This window comes from Mesoplodon mirus (genome assembly GCF_964341445.2).
Source record: "Mesoplodon mirus genome assembly, chromosome: 2".
Lineage (NCBI taxonomy): Eukaryota > Metazoa > Chordata > Mammalia > Artiodactyla > Ziphiidae > Mesoplodon > Mesoplodon mirus.
The window spans coordinates 204,339,058-204,360,795 of record NC_138977.1 but is presented as its reverse complement, the minus strand read 5'-3'; the positions used below and the strand labels follow the sequence as shown (position 1 = coordinate 204,360,795).

The window sequence follows — 21,738 nt, the reverse complement described above, 5'->3', positions numbered from 1 at the left end:
TTCTAGAGGAAAAGATCCTGCTTCTAGCAATGTAGCTGGGTACGTAACTTTAAAAATATAATAATATTCTTTTGGGACTCCCCTGGCGGTCCAGTGGTTAAGACTTCGCCTTCTGGGCTTCCCTGGTGGCGCAGTGGTTGAGAATCTGCCTGCTAATGCAGGGGACACGGGTTCGAGCCCTGGTCTGGGAGGATCCCACATGCCGCGGAGCAACTGGGCCCGTGAGCCACAACTACTGAGCCTGCGCGTCTGGAGCCCGTGCTCCGCAACAAGACAGGCCGCGATAGTGAGAGGCCTGTGCACCGCAATGAAGAGTGGCCCCCACTTGCCACAACTAGAGAAAGCCCTCGCACAGAAACGAAGACCCAACACAGCAAAAATAAATAAATTAATTAATAAATTAATAAACTCCTACCCCCAACATCTTCCTTAAAAAAAAAAAAAAAAGACTTTGCCTTCTAATGCAGGGGGTGCGGATTCGATCCCTGGTCAGGGAGCTAAGATCCAACATGCCTCGCGGCCAAAAAACCAAAACGTAAAACAGAAACAATATTATAACAAATTCAATAAAGAATTTATATATACAAATATATATATTCTTTTAGTTACACAGCTGAGCTTGCAATAAAGCAAGGAAGAGCCCTCGGGCCAAAAATGTTGGGGGTGGGGAACTAGAAACTTCAGTGTTAAATGAGATCTGGCCTTCCCAGTTGCCGTGGAAAGAAGGGCTGTTCGTTTTCTTGGGTCCACCTAAAACAGGGAATTGGAACTGAGTCCCAATATAAGGTGAAGACCCTCAAAGAGACAGAGCAGACTAGAAAAAAATTAGCCCTTTGGCACACAGTGACAATAAGAAAGGTCTGTATTGGGAGGGAAAAAGTATCTCTTCTAATAATCTGTAACCATCGGCTTTTCCGCAAGCTAATTTGAGATCTGAATTGTGCTGCTTCATAGTCTTAGAATCCCCAAGCCAAAATTTTAACACAAAAAGTAATCCCAGGACTTCCCTGGCGGTGCAGTGGTTCAGAATCCTCCTGCCAGTGCAGGGGACATGGGTTCAATCCCTGGTCTGGGAAGATTCCCACATGCCACAGAGCAACTAATCTGGTGCGCCACAACTACTGAGCTTGCACTCTAGAGCCCGTGAGCCACAACTACTGAGCCCTCATGCCACAACTACTGAAGCCCGTGTGCCTAGAGCCTGTGTTCCGCAACAACAGAAGCCACTGCAATGAGAAGCAAGCCCACCACAACAGAGTAGCTGAGTAGCCCCCACTCGCCACAACTAGAGAAAGGCTATGAGCAGCAATGAAGACACAATGCAGCCAAAAAAAATAATAATAATATGTAGTCCCAGAATAGGACAACTGGTAGAAGAAATGAAAAACTCTAAAGAGACCTACCCTCAATCAGGGCATGAAAGATGCCCACAGATAAAGCTCTGTTGAAGATGAGCTCACACAAAATATAAAAACTTATGTAAAAATAATCCATCACAAACAAGATGTGGGAAATTCAACAGATAGGTGGATAAGACTCTCCAAAAAACCTTAATAGAATGATCAGATAAACTGTAATACATATACATGTTTCAAATGATTAAAGCCAAAAAGAAAAACATGAGAAAAGAACATACTAAAAAAGAGACAGTGACCAAATGGATTTCAGGAAAAAATAAAACTTGTAGAAAAAATAGTTATTAAAATTAAAAACTCAACAGGTGGGTTACACAGAGATTAGACTATGTTAAAGAGAGAATTAGTGAACTGGAAAGCAGATCTGAGAAAATCACCCAGCAACTAGCTTCTACCAATTAAAACATAAAAATGGAAAATGAGAAATAAGAAGCTCAAGAAGGAAAGAGGAAAATGGAGGGGAGTCAATATTTAAAGAGAATGGGGAGGGTGGGAGGGAGGGAGATGCATGAGGGAAGGGATGTGGGAACAGATGTATATGTATGACTGATTCACTTTGTTATAAAGCAAAAACTAATAAAAAAAATATTTAAAGAGATAACTGAAAAATTTCCAGAACTGATTAAAGATAGGGAATTTTCAGACAGTAATAAACTCACACCTGGGCACACTGTTTGAAACTGGAGAACAACAAAGACAAAAAGATCTTAAATACACCCCAGTGGGTGAAGACTGAAAATTAACAAGTGAAATTAGAATTTAACATAGTAATAAGCTTCACAAGGATAATAAAACAGGATAATAGGACAAAGGGCTTTACATGGGGCAGTCAGGAAAGGCCTCCGTGAGAAGGTGATGTCTGAGTTGTGCCCTGAATGATGAGAAGGAGACAGCGGACTTGTGGGAACAGTGTTCCAGGCAGAGGGAATGTCAAGTGTATGCAAAGACACCAATGCAGGAATGAACCTGGTGTGCTCTAGGAAAAGAAAGAAGGCTAGTGTGGCTGAGTACAGTGAATCTAAGAAAGAATAATGTGAGAGGAAGAACTGAGAATTCAGAAAGAGGCCATACCTCATATGCCTTGTACAACATGCAAGCAACTTTAACTCAGAATCAGCTATGTTTGTTCTATCCTAGACAGAATCTTTAAATTCTGAAAATGCAACACTTTCAGGTCCAGACCCTTAGAAAATGATTTGTAGGTGGTCATAAAATACACTCTTAAAAGTTTTGTGGATTTACCTCTGTTTTTACAATAAGAAAGTTAAAGTCACTTTTCCCCTACTAACGGTTTTAAGGCGATTTGAAGAGTTGCAGGAAGTAAGTATAATTGTTCAAGGGTGCACATTTTGGGGGGGCGCACTGGGTGGTATGCAAGATCTTAGTTCCCCAACCAGGGATCGAACCCATACCCCCTGCAGTGGAAGCACGGAGTCCTGATCACTGGAATGCCATGGAAGTCCCAAGGGTACACATCTTGAAATGTGGGAGGACATTACAGAAGAGTTGGGGATGAAGGAAAGTAAACTGAGGCAGAGGGATGATTCCACAGGAGTCCTGGCCCATTGTTTCCTAAGTGTTATTCTAATCTCCCTTTCTTTGATGGTAGGGATTGTCACATTCTACTTTTGCATCCCTCCCAGTATATACTACACATGACAAATACTCCTTTAAGCTTTACTAGCTAAAGGAGCCCAGTTTCTTCCTTTCTGATAAAGGGCAAGCCCCTGCTAAGAAGTGAACCAAGACTCTGCTTTGTATGCAATCAGATACTAGGAAGAATTTTTATGCTGTTTTGTTGAGTTCAATAATTTTCCAAAAGGACAAATAGCCTCAGCATGTTCCCCTAACCAAGCCAATAAATCCAGTCTGGTAAGATTCAGCCTCACCCCTCAGATTTGATAGTGTACTTTACCCCTTAAGGGCTCTAGGCTCCAGCTCCCTGGGCTCAGGAGCACCCAGTCTCCCATCCTCTAGCTGCAAAGTACTTTAAAGGGTAAAGCCAAAACCTGGAACTAGTGACACACTTGAGAAAAGCCTAGAACCAATGGGGGGAGCTGCTGCTTCAAGATTTGGCTGCAGTGTTGCTGCTGAAGGGGAGTCCCTGGGACCCCTGCTATAGGAGGGACTTGGTCCCTTTACTTCAACCTGTGAGGGTCCCCTGGAACAATTCTCTCTGGGGACTCCAGAAGACTGACACTATCTAAGAATCCGAGGAAGAGCAACATAGTGAATCAGAACAAATCAGGGCATCTCACAAATGAGTGAATTTGCCTTCAAGTGGCAATGAACACATTTAGACAACAAAGGCAACAAAACAGAGATGCATTTCCCAAAGTATGGTCCATAGGCCCCAAATCACCTGGGGTATTTGTTAAGAATGTAGATTGAGGGCTTCCCTGGTGGCGCAGTGGTTGAGAGTCCACCTGCCCATGCAGGGAACACAGGTTTGTGCCCTGGTCCGGGAAGATCCCACATGCCGCAGAGCGGCTAGGCCCGTGAGCCATGGCCGCTAAGCCTGCGCGTCCGGAGCCTGTGCTCCATCCACAACGGGAGAGGCCACAACAGTGAGAGGCCTGCGTACCTCAAAAAAAAAAAAAGAATGTAGATTGAGAACCTCTGGGGGCAGAGACTGAAGAATTGCAATTTAATACATACTCCCCTGGTTATGCTCACATATATTCAAATTTGAGAACCACTGCCCTAGATTTATAACAAACATACAATATAGGGAGGATGGGAGGGAGATGCAAAAGGGAGGCGATATGGGGATATATGTATACGTATAGTTGATTCACTTTGTTATAAAGCAGAAACTAACATACCATTGTAAAGCAATTATACTCCAATAAAGATGTTAAAAAATATACAATATACACAGTTCTTGCCCTCCAGAAGTGGAATAGTCTTATATTCTATTTCTATCATCTTGAACACATCCCAACAGTTACCCTCAAGAACTGCCACTTAGAATCAAGGCACATAAAATTATTTATACTCTCTCTGCCTCATTCCATAAAAAAATACAAATAACAGATCATAAACTTAAATTTTAAAAAATGTGACACGTTAGTTATATACGCTCCTATCCATACCAGTACTGCTACAGCCAAAGCTTCACTGCAACTGGATCCTCATTAAATAGCCCCCAAACAGAGCCGCCGGCAAAGAAATTAAAACCCATTTCCTGTGTTGCTATTAGGAACCTGAGTAACAAACTCAGAAAAAGCCACTTGATCGTGGTAGGAAAATCCCAGAGCAAAGATCGGAAGTTGCAACATATCCCATGGTTTTATTAAAGGCTACTTGTCGACGTCCCAGTGCATGCAGGCCTGCGGGACCTGGCTGGCTGCAGCGGATCAGGACATTGGGTTAACCTGCCACTCTTTCACCCCTGGACACTTACAAGGAAAAACAGTTCTACCTTGAGGTACCGCAGCAATCCCTCATCACTGACTTCTTCTGCCACAGAATAAATGCACTGAGAAGTATGGCATCTTCAGCAAGGGATGGTGCAGGGAGCCAAGGGATATAAAATAGCAGTAGCATGCAACAGAGCAGGTGGCACTCGAGCAGAGCAGGAGGGCAATTCTGCTATTTTGTCTCCACAGTTGGTCATGAGGGCAAGTCCCTCCCTTTGCGTTAGCTTTATCACTGATCCTCCTGCTTGAGGGCAGGGATTGCAAACTGCTGGCCCGTGGGCCACAATGGGCCCACTCATGAGTTCTATGCCCACACGGTACCTTTTTAAAAAATTTTTTACAACTTTTTAAAAAAATGGAATTAACTGTCGACATCTTAAAGTGAGAAGGATTCACAGAGAAATTCAGATTTCCAGCTTCTGAAAATCCAGGGCCCACATTCCCTCGGGGCCCTATTAGGCAGGGCCACAGACGCGTATGTGCTCTGGCTCCACCGCAGCCTCCCTGAAATCCCTCCTGGCCAGTAACCCCATCTGCTTGACTCAGATGTGTCACTGCCTGGCCCCTGTGGGCATCTGATTAGCTCCTCCGGCTCTCAAGTTCAGTAATACTCTGTTCATCCCCTCATCCTGAGGTTAAGGCCTACTGCAGAGGGCCAAATATAAATGACAGACATCTGAACTCTCTACACCGAGGCTCCAGCAACATCTTACACACGCCATATAAAATAGGTACCTAGACAAAAAGGAGGGCCCCTCTTCACTGGATGAGGAGAATACCTCTAGCAAATCAGGAAAACCTACGGCCACAACACTCAGGAAATGCGACAGAGAACCAAGTTCTGCCCAGTGCCTGTGTTTATCGAGCATTTGGCTAGGCATTTTTACCCATGTTATGTATTCCTCTCTTTTTACAGGAAACCAGGAAACTGAGGTTCAGAGTGATTACCCAGCTGGAACACGTTTTCTGGATCTAAAGCCCGAATTTTAGTGGAAAGAACAGGATGCTTAGGGGTTATCCTAACTTTCATGATAGATGCTGACAGGCACAAAAATGACAGATAAGATATGGACTTTGCCTTTGAGGAACTCTGTAATTACTAAACTGTTAGGTTAAAAAAAAAAGTTTATGTCTCAGTTCTTGTTGCAGAAAACCTTCCTGAAACATTCAGGTTCATTCTGTGCCTTAATTAATAAGTATAGTCTAATCAACAGAATTCATTCTTTTTTTTTTTTTTTAACAATTTATAATGTGGCAAAGCCTCAGGGTCATAATTTGGAGCAATGATGGTATATACACAACACACACATATATCTAATCAGTTTATATAATACATTTATTATAAATTTATTTATTTATATATGACTCTCAAGCTTTTCAAACTTCAACAGCCAGCCTCACATTTGAGCCTGCCAGCCAGCACCCTACAAGAGATCAGAAGTGCTACCACCCTCATCTTACGGATAAGAAACTGACACTTAGCCTAAGGCTGTAGATGACAGAATCAGGACTGTCAAAACCCTGGTCTTCTGACTTTTGGTTCAGTATTCTTTCTATGACTGGGTTCCAGCTCATCAAAGTCTTTGTTATATCCTGAAAATGGCTCTTGATCAAATAAAATAATCACTTCTTTGCCTAGAAAGAGGTACAGTTTTCAAAGGGATCTGAAATATTGAAGGTACAGGTTAAGTTGCTGCTGTTGTGCTTTAAAAGAGATTCACCATAGTTTCACTGGACGGTGAAGAACACGTGGGGTGTCTCAGAGACCTTCCTCACTTTAAGCAAAGTTCTAAATTTAACCTCGTTTTTTTCTCAGCAGTTCCATCCCACTGCAGCAGGCTTTTGTTGGGAGCAAAAGAAATAATAACAGGACTTGTCTTGTGTGCTTGCCTGTCTAGAGACTAGTACCAGAGATTTATTGCCAGTAAAAAGTTCCACGCTGTTCAAGGAAACCATTTGCTTCTACCTCAACAAAGGGTTACATTAAAAATGGTCTCCCTGAGAACAGACACAAGATTTAAAAACATCTTCGGATCCAGACGCTCTCTCCAAAAGACTTGAATAACTTTAAAGAACTTTCTGAATTTTAAGACCTTACACCTTAGAATTAAAAGAGACGCCACATGATTTAGAAGAGGGGGAATTTAGTATCCCCCTTTTCTATATGTTATCGGAAATAGATTACAATAAACCCAGGCCACAGCAACAGGGCTTGGAATATGGCCTGTTACTAAAATAACTGTAGCCTAATTGTTCTTTAAGCTGTATAAAGTTATTTGAGCACTTCTGAGATTCTACCTTCTGGGGGGTGGTTACCCAGATTTTTCAGAGCAAGAGATAAAATGTCAGTTCCAGAAGGGCTTGAACTTATCTACTGGCCATAAAAAATTAACTTTATACCTGTCCTTGACAAGGCATAGTTCCTGCTGATTAGGGGCAACCAAGATGTTAAGATTCTAAATCTCTGGACAAAAAGTACCTATTGCTTAGAAAGCAGCAGGGAAAAGTACGCCCATTTCCCCGTTATTAAAACATGTCAGTCCACCCTTCCTGACGCCTGTGGCTTGTGACTGCCTCCTGAGCAGAGTGCCATGCAGTAGGCAGCAGTAGTTTTCAGCCCAGAGTGTCTCCACCCTGGCACAACAGTTGGCCCTTGGTATCCATAGTGTCAATCCCAGGCCGTGTCAATCCCAATTCAGTGTCAATCTGAATCACAGATGCGGAACCCACAGATGCAGGAGGGCCAAGTGGACTTAGTCATTTTACGTAAGAGACTTGAACATCCTCGGATTTTGCTATCCGTGGAGCTTGTGGAACCAAACCCCTGTGAATACTGAGGGACAACTGTATTGACATTTGGAGCCAGATAATTCTTTGTCATGGGGACTGTCCTGTGCTTTGTAGGATGTTTAGCAGCATCCCTGGCCTCTACTCACTAGATGCCAGTAGCAACACCCCACCCAAGCCCCTAGATGTGACAACCAACAATGTCCAAACATTGTCAAATGTCCCTTGGGGAGGGAGGCAAAATTGCCTCCAGTTTCGAACCACCATTCCAGCCAAACTGAACCACACAACTTAACGCAGAATTGTGTTCCACCCAGTCTTGTCACCTGATTGTCCCCTGGGCTCCCCAACCACTCTGTAAATTCCCTGAGACAAGGATGAAGTCAATCTCATAAATGAACCTACCCTAGCAAAGGATCAGACACGCAGAAACCTTCAGAAAGTACTAATCCTGGTGACCAACGGTCAAGTAACCCCAAAGGCTAGTCCTCCTGCATGCTCCTTGTGACTCTTCACTACGCCGTACAAGCAGCAGCATGAAGGGATCCTCCAAGAGTTAGGCCAGGGCTGTGGCAATGTGATTTCACATGATGACTGCAGGACCTACCAAAGGCTCTCTGGCCATGATAGGTTTACAGTAACCCAGCACAATCTGAGCCTGGCCCATCAACCCGGAACTTTACTCCCGATGCAGGGGAGTGACTGCACATTCTATTTTTGTTGGCAGCCGGTCTGAGCCTATCCTGGGCCTCCCCACCACACTCCAGAGCCACACCCTGAGGAGTGGGAGGTCACAGGTATTCACACCACTGCCTGGGGGTAACCAGGGATTTCTAAATCCTTGAAGAAAACCACAGGATAGGCTGGGCAGTATTTGAAACCAAGAATGAGACCATGAAGAAATGGACAAATTCTTAGAAATGCACAACCTTCCAAGACTGAACCAGGAAGAAACAGAAAATATGAACAGACCAATCACAAGCAATGAAATTAAAACTGTGATTAAAAGTCTTCCAGGGGCTTCCCTGGTGGCGCAGTGGTTGAGAGTCTGCCTGCCAATGCAGGGGACACGGGTTCAAGCCCTGGTCTGGGAAGATCCCACATGACGCGAAGCAACTAGGCCCATGAGCCACAATTACTGAGCCTGCGCGTCTGGAACCTGTGCTCCGCAACAAGAGAGGCCGCGATAGCGAGAGGCCCGCACACTGCGATGAAGAGTGGCCCCCACTTGCCGCAACTAGAGAAAGCCCTTGCACAGAAACGAAGACCCAGCACAGCCATAAATAAATTAAAAAAAAAAAAAAAAAGTCTTCCAACAAACAAAAGCCCAGGACCAGATGGCTTCACAGGTGAATTCTATCAAACATTTAGAGAAGAGCTAACACCTATCCTTCTCAAACACTTCCAAAATATAGCAGAGGGAGGAACACTCCCAAACTCATTCTATGAGGCCACCAGCACCCTGATACCAAAACGAGACAAAGATGTCACAAAGAAAGAAAACTACAGGCCTGGGCTTCCCTGGTGGTGCAGTGGTTGAGAGTCTGCCTGCTGATGCAGGGGACGCGGGTTTGTGCCCGGGTCTGGGAAGATCCCACATGCTGCGGAGCGGCTGGGCCCGTGAGCCATGGACATTGAGCCTGCACGTCCGGAGCCTGTGCTCCGCAACGGGAGAGGCCACAACAGTGAGAAGCCCGCGTACTGCAAAACAAACAAACAAACAAAAAGAAAACTACAGGCCAATATCACTGATGAACATAGATGCAAAAATCCTCAACAAAATACTAGCAAACAGAATCCAACAGCACATTAAAAGGATCATACACCATGATCAAGTGGGGTTTATCCCAGGAATGCAAGGATTCTTCAATATATGCAAATCAATCAATGTGATAACACCGTATTAACAAATTGAAGGAGAAAAACCATATGATCATCTCAATAGATGCAGAGAAAGCTTTCAACAAAATTCAACACCCATTTATGATAAAAACCCTCCAAAAAGCAGGCATAGAGGGAACTTACCTCAACATAATAAAGGCCATACATGACAAACCCACAGCCAACATCATCCTCAATGGTGAAAAACTGAAACCATTTCCACTAAGATCAGGAACAAGACAAGGTTGCCCACTCTCACCACAATTATTCAACATAGTTTTGGAAGTTTTAGCCACAGCAATCAGAAAAGAAAAAGAAATAAAAGGAATCCAAATCAGAAAAGAAGAAGTAAAGCTGTCACTATTTGCAGATGACATGATACTATACATAGAGAATCCTAAAGATGTTACCAGAAAACTACTAGAGCTAATCAATGAATCTGGTAAAGTAGCAGGATACAAAATTAATGCACAGAAACCTCTTGCATTCCTATACACTAATGATGAAAAATCTGAAAGTGAAATTAAGAAAACACTCCCACTTACCATTGCAACAAAAAGAATAAAATACCTAGGAATAAACCTACCTAAGGAGACAAAAGACCTGTATGCAGAAAATTATAAGACACTGATGAAAGAAATTAAAGATGATACAAACAGATAGAGAGATACACCATGTTCTTGGATTGGAAGAATCAACATTGTGAAAATGACTATACTACCCAAAGCAACCTACAGATTCAATGCAATCCCTATCAAACTACCACTGGCATTTTTCACAGAACTAGAACAAAAAATTTCACAATTTGTATGGAAACACGAAAGACCCTGAATAGCCAAAGCAATCTTGAGAAAGAAAAACGGAGCTGGAGGAATCAGGCGCCTGGACTTCAGACTATACTACAAAGCTACAGTAATCAAGACAGTATGGCACTGGCACAAAAACAGAAATATAGAGCAATGCAACAGGATAGAAAGCCCAGAGATAAACCCACGCGCATATGGTCACCTTACCTTTGATAAAGGAAGCAAGACTATACAATGGAGAAAAGACAGCCTCTTCAATAAGTGGTGCTGGGAAAACTGGACAGCTACACGTAAAAGAATGAAATTAGAACACTCCCTAATACCATACAACAAAAATAAACTCAAAATGGATTAGAGACCTAAATGTAAGGCCAGACACTATCAAACTTTTAGAGGAAAACATAGGCAGAACACTCTATGACATAAATCACAGCAAGATCCTTTTTGACCCACCTCCTAGAGAAATGGAAATAAAAACAAAAATAAACAAATGGGACCTAAAGAAATTTAAAAGCTTTTGCACAGGAAAGGAAACCATAAACAAGACGAAAAGGCAACCCTCAGAATGGGAGAAAATATTTGCAAATGAAGCAACTGACAAAGGATTAATCTCCAAAATTTACAAGCAGCTCACGCAGCTCAATATCAAAAAAGACAAACAACCCAATCAAAAAATGGGCAGAAGACCTAAAGAGAGATTTCTCCACAGAAGATATACAGATTGCCAACAAACACATGAAAGAATGCTCAACATCATTAATCATTAGAGAAATGCAAATCAAAACTACAATGAGATATCATCTCACAACGGTCAGAATGGCCATCATCAAAAAATCTGCAAACAATACATGCTGGAGAGGGTGTGGAGAAAAGGGAACCCTCTTGCACTGTTGGTGGGAATGTAAATTGATACAGCCACTATGGAGAACAGTATGGAGGTTCCTTAAAAAACTAAAAACAGAACTACCATACGACCCAGCAATCCCACTACTGGGCATATACCCTGAGAAAACCATAATTCAAAAAGAGACACGTGGGGCTTCCCTGGTGGCACAGTGGTTAAAGAATCTGCCTGCCAATGCAGGGGACATGGGTTCGAGCCCTGGTCTGGGAAGATCCCACATGCCGTAGAGCAACTGGGCCCGTGAGCCACAGTTACTGAGCCTGCGCGTCTGGAGCCTGTGCTTCGCAACAAGAGAGGCCGAGATAGTGAGAGGCCCACACACTGCAATGAAGAGTGGCCCCCGCTCGCCGCAACTAGAGAAAGCCCTCGCACAGAAACGAAGACCCAACACAGCCAAAAATAAATAAATAAATTTATAAATAAAAAAAAAAAAAAGAGAGAGAGACACGTACCACAATGTTCATTGTAGCTCTATTTACAATAGCCAGGACATGGAAGCAACCTAAGTGTCCATCAACAGATGAATGGATAAAGAAGATGTGGCACATATATACAATGGAATATTACTCAGCCATAAAAAGAAACGAAATTGAGTTATTTGTAGTGAGGTGGATGGACCTAGAGTCTGCCATACGGAGTGAAGTAAGTCAGAAAGAGAAAAATACCGTATGCTAACACATATATATGGAATCTAAAAAACAACAACAAAAAATGGTCATGAAGAACCTAGGGGCAAGACGGGAATAAAGACGCAGACCTACTAGAGAATGGACTTGAGATACGGGGAGGGGGAAGGCTAAGCTGGGATAAAGTGAGAGAGTGGCATGGACATATATACACTACCAAATGTAAAATAGATAGCTAGTGGGAAGCAGCCGCATAGCACGGGGAGATCAGCTAGGTGCTTTGTGACCACCTAGAGGGGTGGGATAGGGAGGGTGGGAGAGAGGGAGATGCAAGAGGGAAGGGACATGGAGACATATGTATATGTATAACTGATTCACTTTGTTATAAAGCAGAAACTAACACACCATTGTAAAGCAATTATACTCCAATAAAGATGTTAAAAAAAAACAATGAGACCATGTGTCACAGTTCAGTGGAAGCTCCTGAGAGCATGTGTGTTAAGCAAGAGAACCAAACAATAAAGAATATTCTGTCCCCCTTCATGCAATGCCCAAAGGAACCAATGTCTTCTGTGAGACACAGTCCCAGCAAAACATAACGCCACTTGCAGGAAAGTAAGTCACTGTGTCACACTCCGGCCGGCCGTTCTCAAAGCCTGTCTCCCTCTCTACTGAGATGTATATAGCTTTCTGCCACTGCCCCTCCTCTCTCTTTCAGTTAAAAGAACAAGACAGGTCAAGCAAGTCACCTAGGACTGAATCACCATTTTTAGCAACAGAAGCCTCTTGTGAGGTCCACGTTCAAGTCCAGTTGAGCCCTGCCCACAGCAGAAATGGCTACAGGGGGGGCAGAGAAATGGCTAAACCAGGTCAAATGCAGGGCTGTTTCAACTCACTGTTGCTACAAATTAGCAACAAATAGAGTCAAGAAGTGCCAGGGAGGAACTGGTATCCAGCTGCTGGGTAGTCAGGGCAGGGGAAGGAATTTTATAGCACAGTTTTTGGGGTTTTTTTTCCTCCAAGTAGTCCCAAATTATTGTTTTCCTGGACTAAAATTTACCTCTTCAAGGAAAAGGGGTGGGAGGGGGTGGATCAAACTCATGGGATATTACTGGAGGAAGTGAATGTTTTCTTTGGCTCCATCCTGGATAAAAGTTTCAAAATCAGCAGATACAGTCTTCTTTTCCACCAAGTTACTGTCCAGTTCACTGGTTTCTCTTTGCTTTGATAACAAGAATGTGATGAAAAACAAGCACATTCCTCTAAAAAAGCAGCTTCTTGCAACAGAGATGGTTGGGGGGTTGGGGGGTGTTTAAAAAGTCACCTGAAAGGGCTTGGACAAGAACCATCCTTTCTGTTAGGTGACTGTAGGGAACTGAGGTGTTCTATGGAGCTGTCGCTTGTAGTTTTCACTGATTGTTACAAATCAGTTCCAAAAAGAATTTTAGCTTCCACCTCTGGTAGTACAAACAAGTGTTACTTGGTGTTTGCTGCATTTATAATATATACAGCCAGTTCCCTTCCAGCAGGGTCTTGCTTACTTTGTCCTGAACCTGGTAGAGAGGCTAATTAAAATTAGCACACACAGGAGGGTAATGGTGACTGGGACACTCAGTCCCGTGCAGAGAACAGGGCCGCAGGGACAAGGTCTGGCAGCAGGTTTGGTGCGGGAACCGTACCAGCGATGTGCAACAGCAGGACAGCACTGAGGAGACGTGGCCTCCAGAGTTACCGCTGCCACACGTTAGCTCTGTGATCGTGAATAAAGAACTTCTTGAGTTTCCGCTGCCTCACAGGTGAAAGGAGATAAGACCTCCTACCTGATGGGTGGCTGTTGTGACAAAATAATCAAAGTATCATGTCAACGTTGGCTGATATTCAGCAGTGTAGGGGTTAAACTGGAAGTTGGCAAATTCCGTCTACCCTCTCCCTGGGCATGGCTCCTGCGCTTGCAGCCCCAGGCTGCCTTCCCTGTGTCCAGGGAGTAACTGGGGTTCAACACTCTGGCTGCCCTGTCACATTCAGCACCAGGCCAAGCAGGGGCCTTTTCAAGAATACCAACAGCCCCCTGTGCCTCTACCCATACATTCCAACCTGGGCAAGGGCACACTGCCTGAGCGGGCCCCAGACCCACCCCAGTTTCACTGGGGACTACTCATTTCAGTATCAGGGATCATCTCATTTCATCAGTGAGGGCAATTTGGGGGATAATTTTCCCACAGAGAAAGGCAACATTCGAGGTACAGGATATAAATTCCTGTCTTGACGGATCTAGCCTGCATTTCAGCAACTAGAACTTTCCATCAACTGGTCCTTCCACATACCCACAGTGCAACAACTGAGACCACTGGACTGTGGAAAGGACCCCCTGCAAAGGCCACCTTTCCACACCTCTGAACTGTACCACTCCATTCCCACTGTCACTCGCCCACCGCCACCTGCCTAACGTTCCATCACCTGCGTGCTTGTTCTACACCACCTGCCTGACTGTGAGGGCACGGATAGAGTTTCTATTGATACCTCTTTGTATCCACAACATGCTTTGAGTAGAACATGTGCTCAATACTTTTCAGATATAGATGTCGGTCATAAGAATCCTTCAGCATTATAAAATCAATACCTTCTGAATTAAACATGAAATAGAATTCATTCAAATCAGCAGACCAAGAACATTCTGTTGCAATCTTGTTCTCTGAAAATCAGTGATCCATCTGTGAGGTATACAGGATGGATTCCCTCTTAACCAGAAAACTCATTTTCTGATCTTGCCAGATAATGAAGGGATGGCATGCTCAACTGTGTGTTGTATCTAAAATCTGGCACGTGGTGCCATAGCCCAAAAGTTCAGTAGCTGACTCTCTTCCAAACTTCAGCCCCATTAAGCGCAAAAAGACTGTTCTCTAGACAACACTGTAGCTTCCACGGGGCTGTCTTAACTGTCCCTTGACTGGAAGAACTAATACAGCCTTGAGGCCTATCTGCCCTTCACAGACACTGAATTCATGCCACACTCATTATTAGATTGAAGGTCCCTCATGCCTCCCTCTTTCTCAGTGTCATAAAGGACACCAATACTAGATGAACCGAGATCCTTGTTTTGTCTCAGGCATACTTAATACCAAGACTCACAGATGACAGTTTCCCTTCTCATCTGCAGGAGAAAACAAAAACAACACTCCCAACCTGATCTGTCTGGAATGCTCTTTCCCCAGCTCATATGTCTGGTAAACTCCTCCTCATCCTTTGAGACTCAGATCAGATATCACCTTCTCAGGAAAGCCTTCCGTGCCCACCCCCCTCCCCAAGCCTGATTTAGATGCTTTCCCACCCTCTGCTGTCCTAGTCCTTGGGGATCCTCTAGTTTCGGGCTTTAGCACATTGTCATGTAATTATTTCCCAGCTACTAAAGTGCAGGTGGGGGTGGGGTTTGCTCAGAGTGGGGCCAGACACCGCCGGGGTCCGGGCCACCTGGGGAATGGAACAGAAATGCAGATTCCTAGGCCCTGGGCCCACACCTACTGAATCTACATTTTAATAAGCCCCACTCCCAGGTGATTTTTATGCATTTTGAGAACTACTGCTTTAGAGTATGAGCTCCTTGGAAGTAAGGATTGTGCTTTATTTAGCCTTTGTGCCGAGTTCGCATTCATTAAGTGCAGAGGCATTATTCAGTAGATGCTGCATGCATGAGAATCTTCCACAGAGTAAAATGTAAAAGGGCACTCAGAGACAAATGTCTCATCTTGTACCTGGGCCACCTAGAAACAACCTTCAGAAAATATGCCCCAACTGGAACAACGCATTAATCCAACTCCACTTTCATAGATACTGATAGGTAGTGAGAAAAACACCAGGCTTTCAAATTAAAAGACCTGGGTTCAAAACAAACAAACAAACAGAACTTCGATTACCATTTCTCTGGCTAGCTGAGCAACTCTGGACAAGTAGCTACTTACCTACTGTAAGCCTCAGCATGCACTTCTGTAGAAACAGAATCACACTACCACGTAAGACAGGGGTGTTACGTGGATTAAGAGGGAAATAATATATGAAAGCACATATATATATTATGTATGATAAAGACTAACAGCATATATGTCTTGTGTCATTTTCTTAAAAACAGAATTATCACCAAGTAATCTTTAGAAGGCTGGCTTTTACATAGCTCCAATAAAAAACAGTTACACTGTCAGACACAGAAATGCTAGAAATATACAAAATTATGTCACCAAAAATACTCAGGGTTTTCATAGGCAAAGTTTGAATCACAGAAGCCTGAGGCAGAAAGGGCCTCAAGAGGTCCTCTAGTTCGGCCCTCTATCAGGAACCCGTTCAGAAACAAGAACAAAGATTCACCTGCTGTGGATCCTCTGAGATGCTCCCCACAACCAACCCAGTTCTTCACTCCACCTACCTCTGCATCCTTTCACTTAACTGAGCAGAGGTTACTGGACAGGAGCAAGATTGATAGTAAATTACACTGGGACAGTAAGCAGTGGCCTCCCAAGTCTCAGTCAATGCACAATGACCAAATCCCAGGGCAAGAGCTCCTGCCCACTATATCCTTCACCTCTGTAAAGGAACCAGTCCTCTAGCTTCTTGTTTCCTTACGTTTTTGCTAAATGCCTATTCTCAGTCAGCCAAGGTGCTAGTGTTTTAAATATTCTTTTGTGAAATCTTCCCAAGGACTCTTCCAGTAGGTTATACTGTTTCCATTTCAAAGATGAGGCTCAGAGCAGTTAAGCAGCCTCTGAGACCCAGGTGGGGAGCCAGGATATGGACTTGGGTCTTTCTGGTTCCCCAGCCCTGCTCTTTCCACTGTATCAGGCAGTTTCCAGCCACTATCCCCCCGCCTGCTGACATAACATGGGATGCTTCATCCATCCTATTTCCAACGCTGCTCAAAATCCTTGCCAGGGCTTACCCTGCCCGTGGGTTAAAAGGACAGCCTTTCTTGAGGGACAGAGGAGGTGCTCAAAAAGGGCCCCCAACGCTCGGCTGCATCAAAGGAACTCTGAAGATTAACAAGAGCAGTAATGGAACGTGCGGAGCTTTTCAGAAAAGCTTACTTTTAAAAGAATTTCAGGCAACCCAAGGCAGACTCTAGTACTTTCCTAAGAGTGAGGTTAAACCAGCAGTCCCTAGCAGTGACTTTCTTTTCTAAGGCTTCTGGTTTGATCACATCTGTGGCTTTTCCTCCCCCTGGAACAGGCAGTAGAGGGTGTGTGTCTGTCCCCACCCCCTCCTACAGCCGCCACTGGTTACAGTTACACATTCCGATACAGACGTGCCTCTCAGACCAAAGAGGGGGCAGGGGTGGCCAGCTCTCAGAAGCCCTGGAACAAATAGTTGGCAGCAGCTGTGTTCTCAGAAGATCGCAGTTGGTCGCTCGCTACTGTTTTCTCATTCCACGCCAGGTTATCGGCTATAATTCAGTGCCCCTACTTCAAACAGCCGCGCGCAAAGCAATCGAGTCTCTGCCACAGGGGTCTGCTGGCTTTGAAAACTCGGCCAGGAAGGCCAAAATGTGGTCAGTGCCACCCCCACCCCTCTGAGGCATTCAGGCCATCCCTCAGTCACGCAGCCCTGACCACACGCTGAGGAGGAGAAAGCCTCCGGGCGCCCTACCCTGTAAAAGAAGGCCCCGACCCCAACTCAGAATCTCTTCAGAACCGGGGAACTGTGAAGGAATCTCTGCTAACTAGCCAAACCAAAATGGAGAAGGAATAAAAGGGGTTTTGATCAAGAATCCCGCTCTGCCTTCTCCCCCTCCCCAGCCTCACTCAACTGTTTCCTCCCTAAGGCTTTGGTAACGGTTTTATGGTGCTAATGGAAAATCAGAACGGAGGGCCCCAGGGAGACCTCGGGGAGGTAGGGGGTTAAGAACACGGTGGCTCTGGGAATAAGGACCAACTAGCAGGCAGGAAAGGAAGACTGGAAAATTCTGTGGGAGCCGGCCTGCTTTAACTGCGAGACATTTTGTAAAAGGTTCCCTCCGCCCAAAGCAGCAGGATGATAAACTCCCACCCTTCTTCCCTTCCCGAACCCGATCCACGGACCACCCATTCCATTACCTGTCTAAGACCCAAAAGGAAAGGCATCCTGCAAGAGCATCGTCCACACTAACGTTGGGAAAAAAAGGGCTTTTTAAAAGTTAAGGTCTTGGAATGAGCATTTTCCCTGGTGGGCCTGGTACTCAGCGGTCCCGGTTAACCGGCCTTCCTTAGCAAAGAGGAGAAAGTAAACAGACTCCTGGGACCAAGCAGGCACTCTGCCTCCTGCTCTCCTCACTGCTTCCCCCAACCAGCCTCCCACCCCACCCCCCCCGCCTGGCTCCGACCCACCCCCACTTTCTCGTGACATATCTCAGACGCAGCAAAGCTGAAGCTGTCTGCCAAGGGGGAAATGACATCAGTTCAGGCACGGCAGAAAAAACTCCAGACAGCTGCTGCTGTGGAATACTGAGAAGGATGTGCTGCAAACCTACGAAGGCCTGCCCTGGACCCACCTAGGGCTGGAGCCCACAGCAGGAGGAGGATGGGGGCTGCTGCCCGCTGCCCGCTCCCATCGGCTCTGAGCAGGCTGGGCTGTACATAAATCAAGGCTCTAAGGCTGAAAAGAGCTACACTTCTCCGAATAACGACTGGATTCTAATAGCTCCCAAGGTATTGTTTCTCCTCCTTGGGAAAGAAAAGAAGGCCAGGGGCTGTCAGTTTCACAGAAACTTTTCCTCCCCCCACCCCTGCCAGAGCTGGTGCTCAATAAAAGTGCACTCTGGCCTGGTTGTTTCAACTTTCTCTAGGGATGGATGCAATTCACAGAGACAGGTTGGAGAGGCACCCCTCCCCCAGCGAAGGCAGGACCTGCTACCTTGGGCTCTGACCTCTCAAGCTCTCGCTTGGACAGGAGAGTTTATATTTCATAAACAAATTGCGTGTACAGGTGCCAACATCTTTCCTCACTTGTCTTACAAAAGGTACAACAAGTCCCACCGCAGCCTCCAAGTTGCCAGTGAAGCAGATCATCTATATTTAAACCAACTCTTGCTTCTGAAAAGTTCACCACCTTAGGTTTGTCAGGCTTTCTTCTCTAAGCTCAGTTTATGCAGAAAACGGCTCTCTATAAGGTTGGCGTCCTCATCTGACTTCTCCCAGTCAGTGGTGTAAGCCAACTCTCATCTGGCCACTGTTCCCTGAACAGCAGGTCAGTCGCTCCCTCCAGCCCTGAATCCTCTACCAAAGACAACACTGGCAAAGGTCTGTGTTTGGATTTGGACTTGTAGAAATGACTCTCAAGGAGAACATCTTCAGAGGAACTTTATCAACCCAAAGTTACTTTCTAATAATTATATTTCTGTCACTCAAAGCAAGTATATCTCATCTTTCTTTTTACTTTCTGCAACAATTTTCTTTCAGTGATACTTATCAAAGGCCCCCGTGGGACTGGCACTGTGCTGAGCAGACCCAGGTAACTCAGAAATGATTCTTGCAAATTAGTATCTTTCACCTCCACCTAGGACAATAAATTAGCAGTACATAACACTTACAGCAAGGTGAGCTGCCAAAAGTACTTAGTGAATCCAGCCAGACACACAATGTGCTTGCTGCAGGTCTACTGACGGTCAAGGTCACATCGACTTTCCTGACAAGGAAACGAATGAGCCAAGCCAGCTGGGCCATTTCCTGGAGGCTCACAAAAAAATGACTCACAGCCTCATTGCTTTGCAGAAGGGAAGAGGGGTGAAGTGGCTTCTGCTGCTGCAGGTGTTTGGGGACTAGGGAGCCATTCTTCAGCAAATATGTATTCTCAAGACACGGTCATCCAGCCTATCCCATGCCTTGCTGCTACCCTTACATACAGGCCGAACTGCCAGACAGGCAGGCCTGGACATCGAGGCACAAGAGAGAAGAGGCTGCTTCCAACGCCCTCCTTTCATTTCCTCAGTTCCCTGCAACCGTCGACCATCTCAAAACACATGCAGCGTTATTAACTTTGACAATCAAACTGGAGGAAGGGGCATCCTCAGCCCCTCCTGGGCAACTCTGGTCTGAACCTACCTAACAAGAGAGAGTTAGGTGACACCTGCAGCTCTACAGAAAGAGTACATGGCATAAGTATAATTATTCATTCATTCATTCCACACCTATTGAATGCCCACAGTGTGCCACGGCACTGGTCTAGGTGCTGCAGATACCACCATGAGCAAAACAGTCAAGAACCCTTGCTCTAATGGGCAAAGGAAACATTCCACATTTCCAAATAATATTTATCAGCAGTCATCTCTGAATAAGTGGAACTGCAACAAAATTATTAGAAATCCAAAAATAATCTTGTGAAAGTTCAATCTAAATTATCAAAATTGCAACACAGGCGGCCCAATTTCCTCCCAACCTAATGAATCATCCTTTTATGGATGCTACTCAAGACAGTGTTTCTAATCAGCATTTGCCTACTTTTATCTTCTTATAAGATTGTAAGTTCCTTGTGCAAGGCAGCATTAAACCCAAAACATTACACTGAGCACAACATCATATACTCTAACAAAGTGATAACTGAGAATGGCTTCTTTCTCACTGATCTACTTTTCCTTGCCCCTAGTCCCTGACCAACCCTCACTGAGCGCTAAGATTTGGGGGATGAGGAGAAAAAGAAGCTGAATTGGCAAATGCAGGCATTCCCAGGAAGGCGAGTTCACTTTTCTTCATGCTCTACAAAAATTATAACCCAGGGACACAGCAGTCAGTTTGGGGATATAAGAGGCAAGAGGATAATCAGCAATTTCTGCTAGTCTGAGAAAAAAGGGTTCTTTTATGTAAGTGATCCAGGTTCATACATGGTGGACCAAAGCTAAGTCAAATCCTTCTTCAAACCATTTTGGTCATATGCCTGACAATGCAGAATTTAATTCAATGCTGAATTCACCAATTTAAAAAAAAAAAAAAAAAGGAAAAGTCACACTAAACGGGGATGGAGCAGGATTATGTTGTCAAAATGTTGCAATTTAATCCCACTACTGGGCATATACCCAGAGAAAACCATAATTCAAAAAAGACACACGCACACCAATGTTCACTGCAGCACTATTCACAATAGGCGGGTCATGGAAGCAACCAAAATGCCCATCGACAGATGAATGGATAAAGAAGATGTGGTACATATACAATGGAATATTACTCAGCCATGAAAAGGAACGAAATTGGGTCATTTGTAGACACGGGGATGGGCCTAGAGACTGTCATACAGAGTGAAGTAAGTCAGAAAGAGAAAAACAAATATCGTATATTAACGCATATATGTGGAATCTAGAAAAATGGAACAGATGAACCGGTTTGCAAGGCAGAAATACAGACACAAATGTAGAGAACAAACGTATGGACACCAAGTGGGGTGTTCCTTGGGGATGAACTGGGAGATTGGGAGATTGGGATTGACATGTATACACTAATATGTATAAAATAGATAATAAGAACCTGCTGTATAAAAAAATAAAATAAAATTCAAAAAAAAATGTCGCAGTTTAACAACTGTTTATGGCCCCAAGCAATGTCTGAGACATCCTTCCACTGACCCAGTGAGCCCCCGCTCACCGCGACTAGAGAAAGCCCACGCACAGCAACAAAGACCCAACGCAGCCAAAAATAAATAAATACAAAAAAAAAAAAAAAAAAAAAGAAGACATACTGCAACAGCATATATGTTCATGGCTAGTGGAATTCATTCCTTCACTGTGCTTGATTTAAGAATCTTTTGGCAACTTTTTCTAAGCAGCCTATGCATTTATAATCTTTAAATTCTGGGAAGAAGGCAGGGAGAGGCAGTTATTTGTTTATTACTGACAATAAGCCAGCTTCTGTGCTAGGGCTTCATTTAACCAACGTCTCACTTAATGTGACAACA

General features: G+C 44.5%; 1 protein-coding gene across 5 annotated transcripts in view; it reads right to left on the bottom strand.

Annotated features, from left to right (window-relative positions):
- The window catches only part of WBP1L (WW domain binding protein 1 like), a 59,899-nt gene that overhangs the window by 19,152 nt on the left and 19,009 nt on the right, over positions 1-21,738 (bottom strand). The window contains exon 1 of one of the 5 annotated variants that reach the window (XM_082630394.1): positions 17,916-18,093. The exons of the other annotated variants lie outside the window; for them this stretch is intronic. Coding sequence (XP_082486520.1) covers positions 17,916-17,942 — 27 coding nt within the window. The 5' untranslated portion in view covers positions 17,943-18,093. Of the gene's footprint in view, positions 1-17,915; positions 18,094-21,738 lie in introns of those variants that run through there. 5 annotated transcript variants of the gene reach the window in all.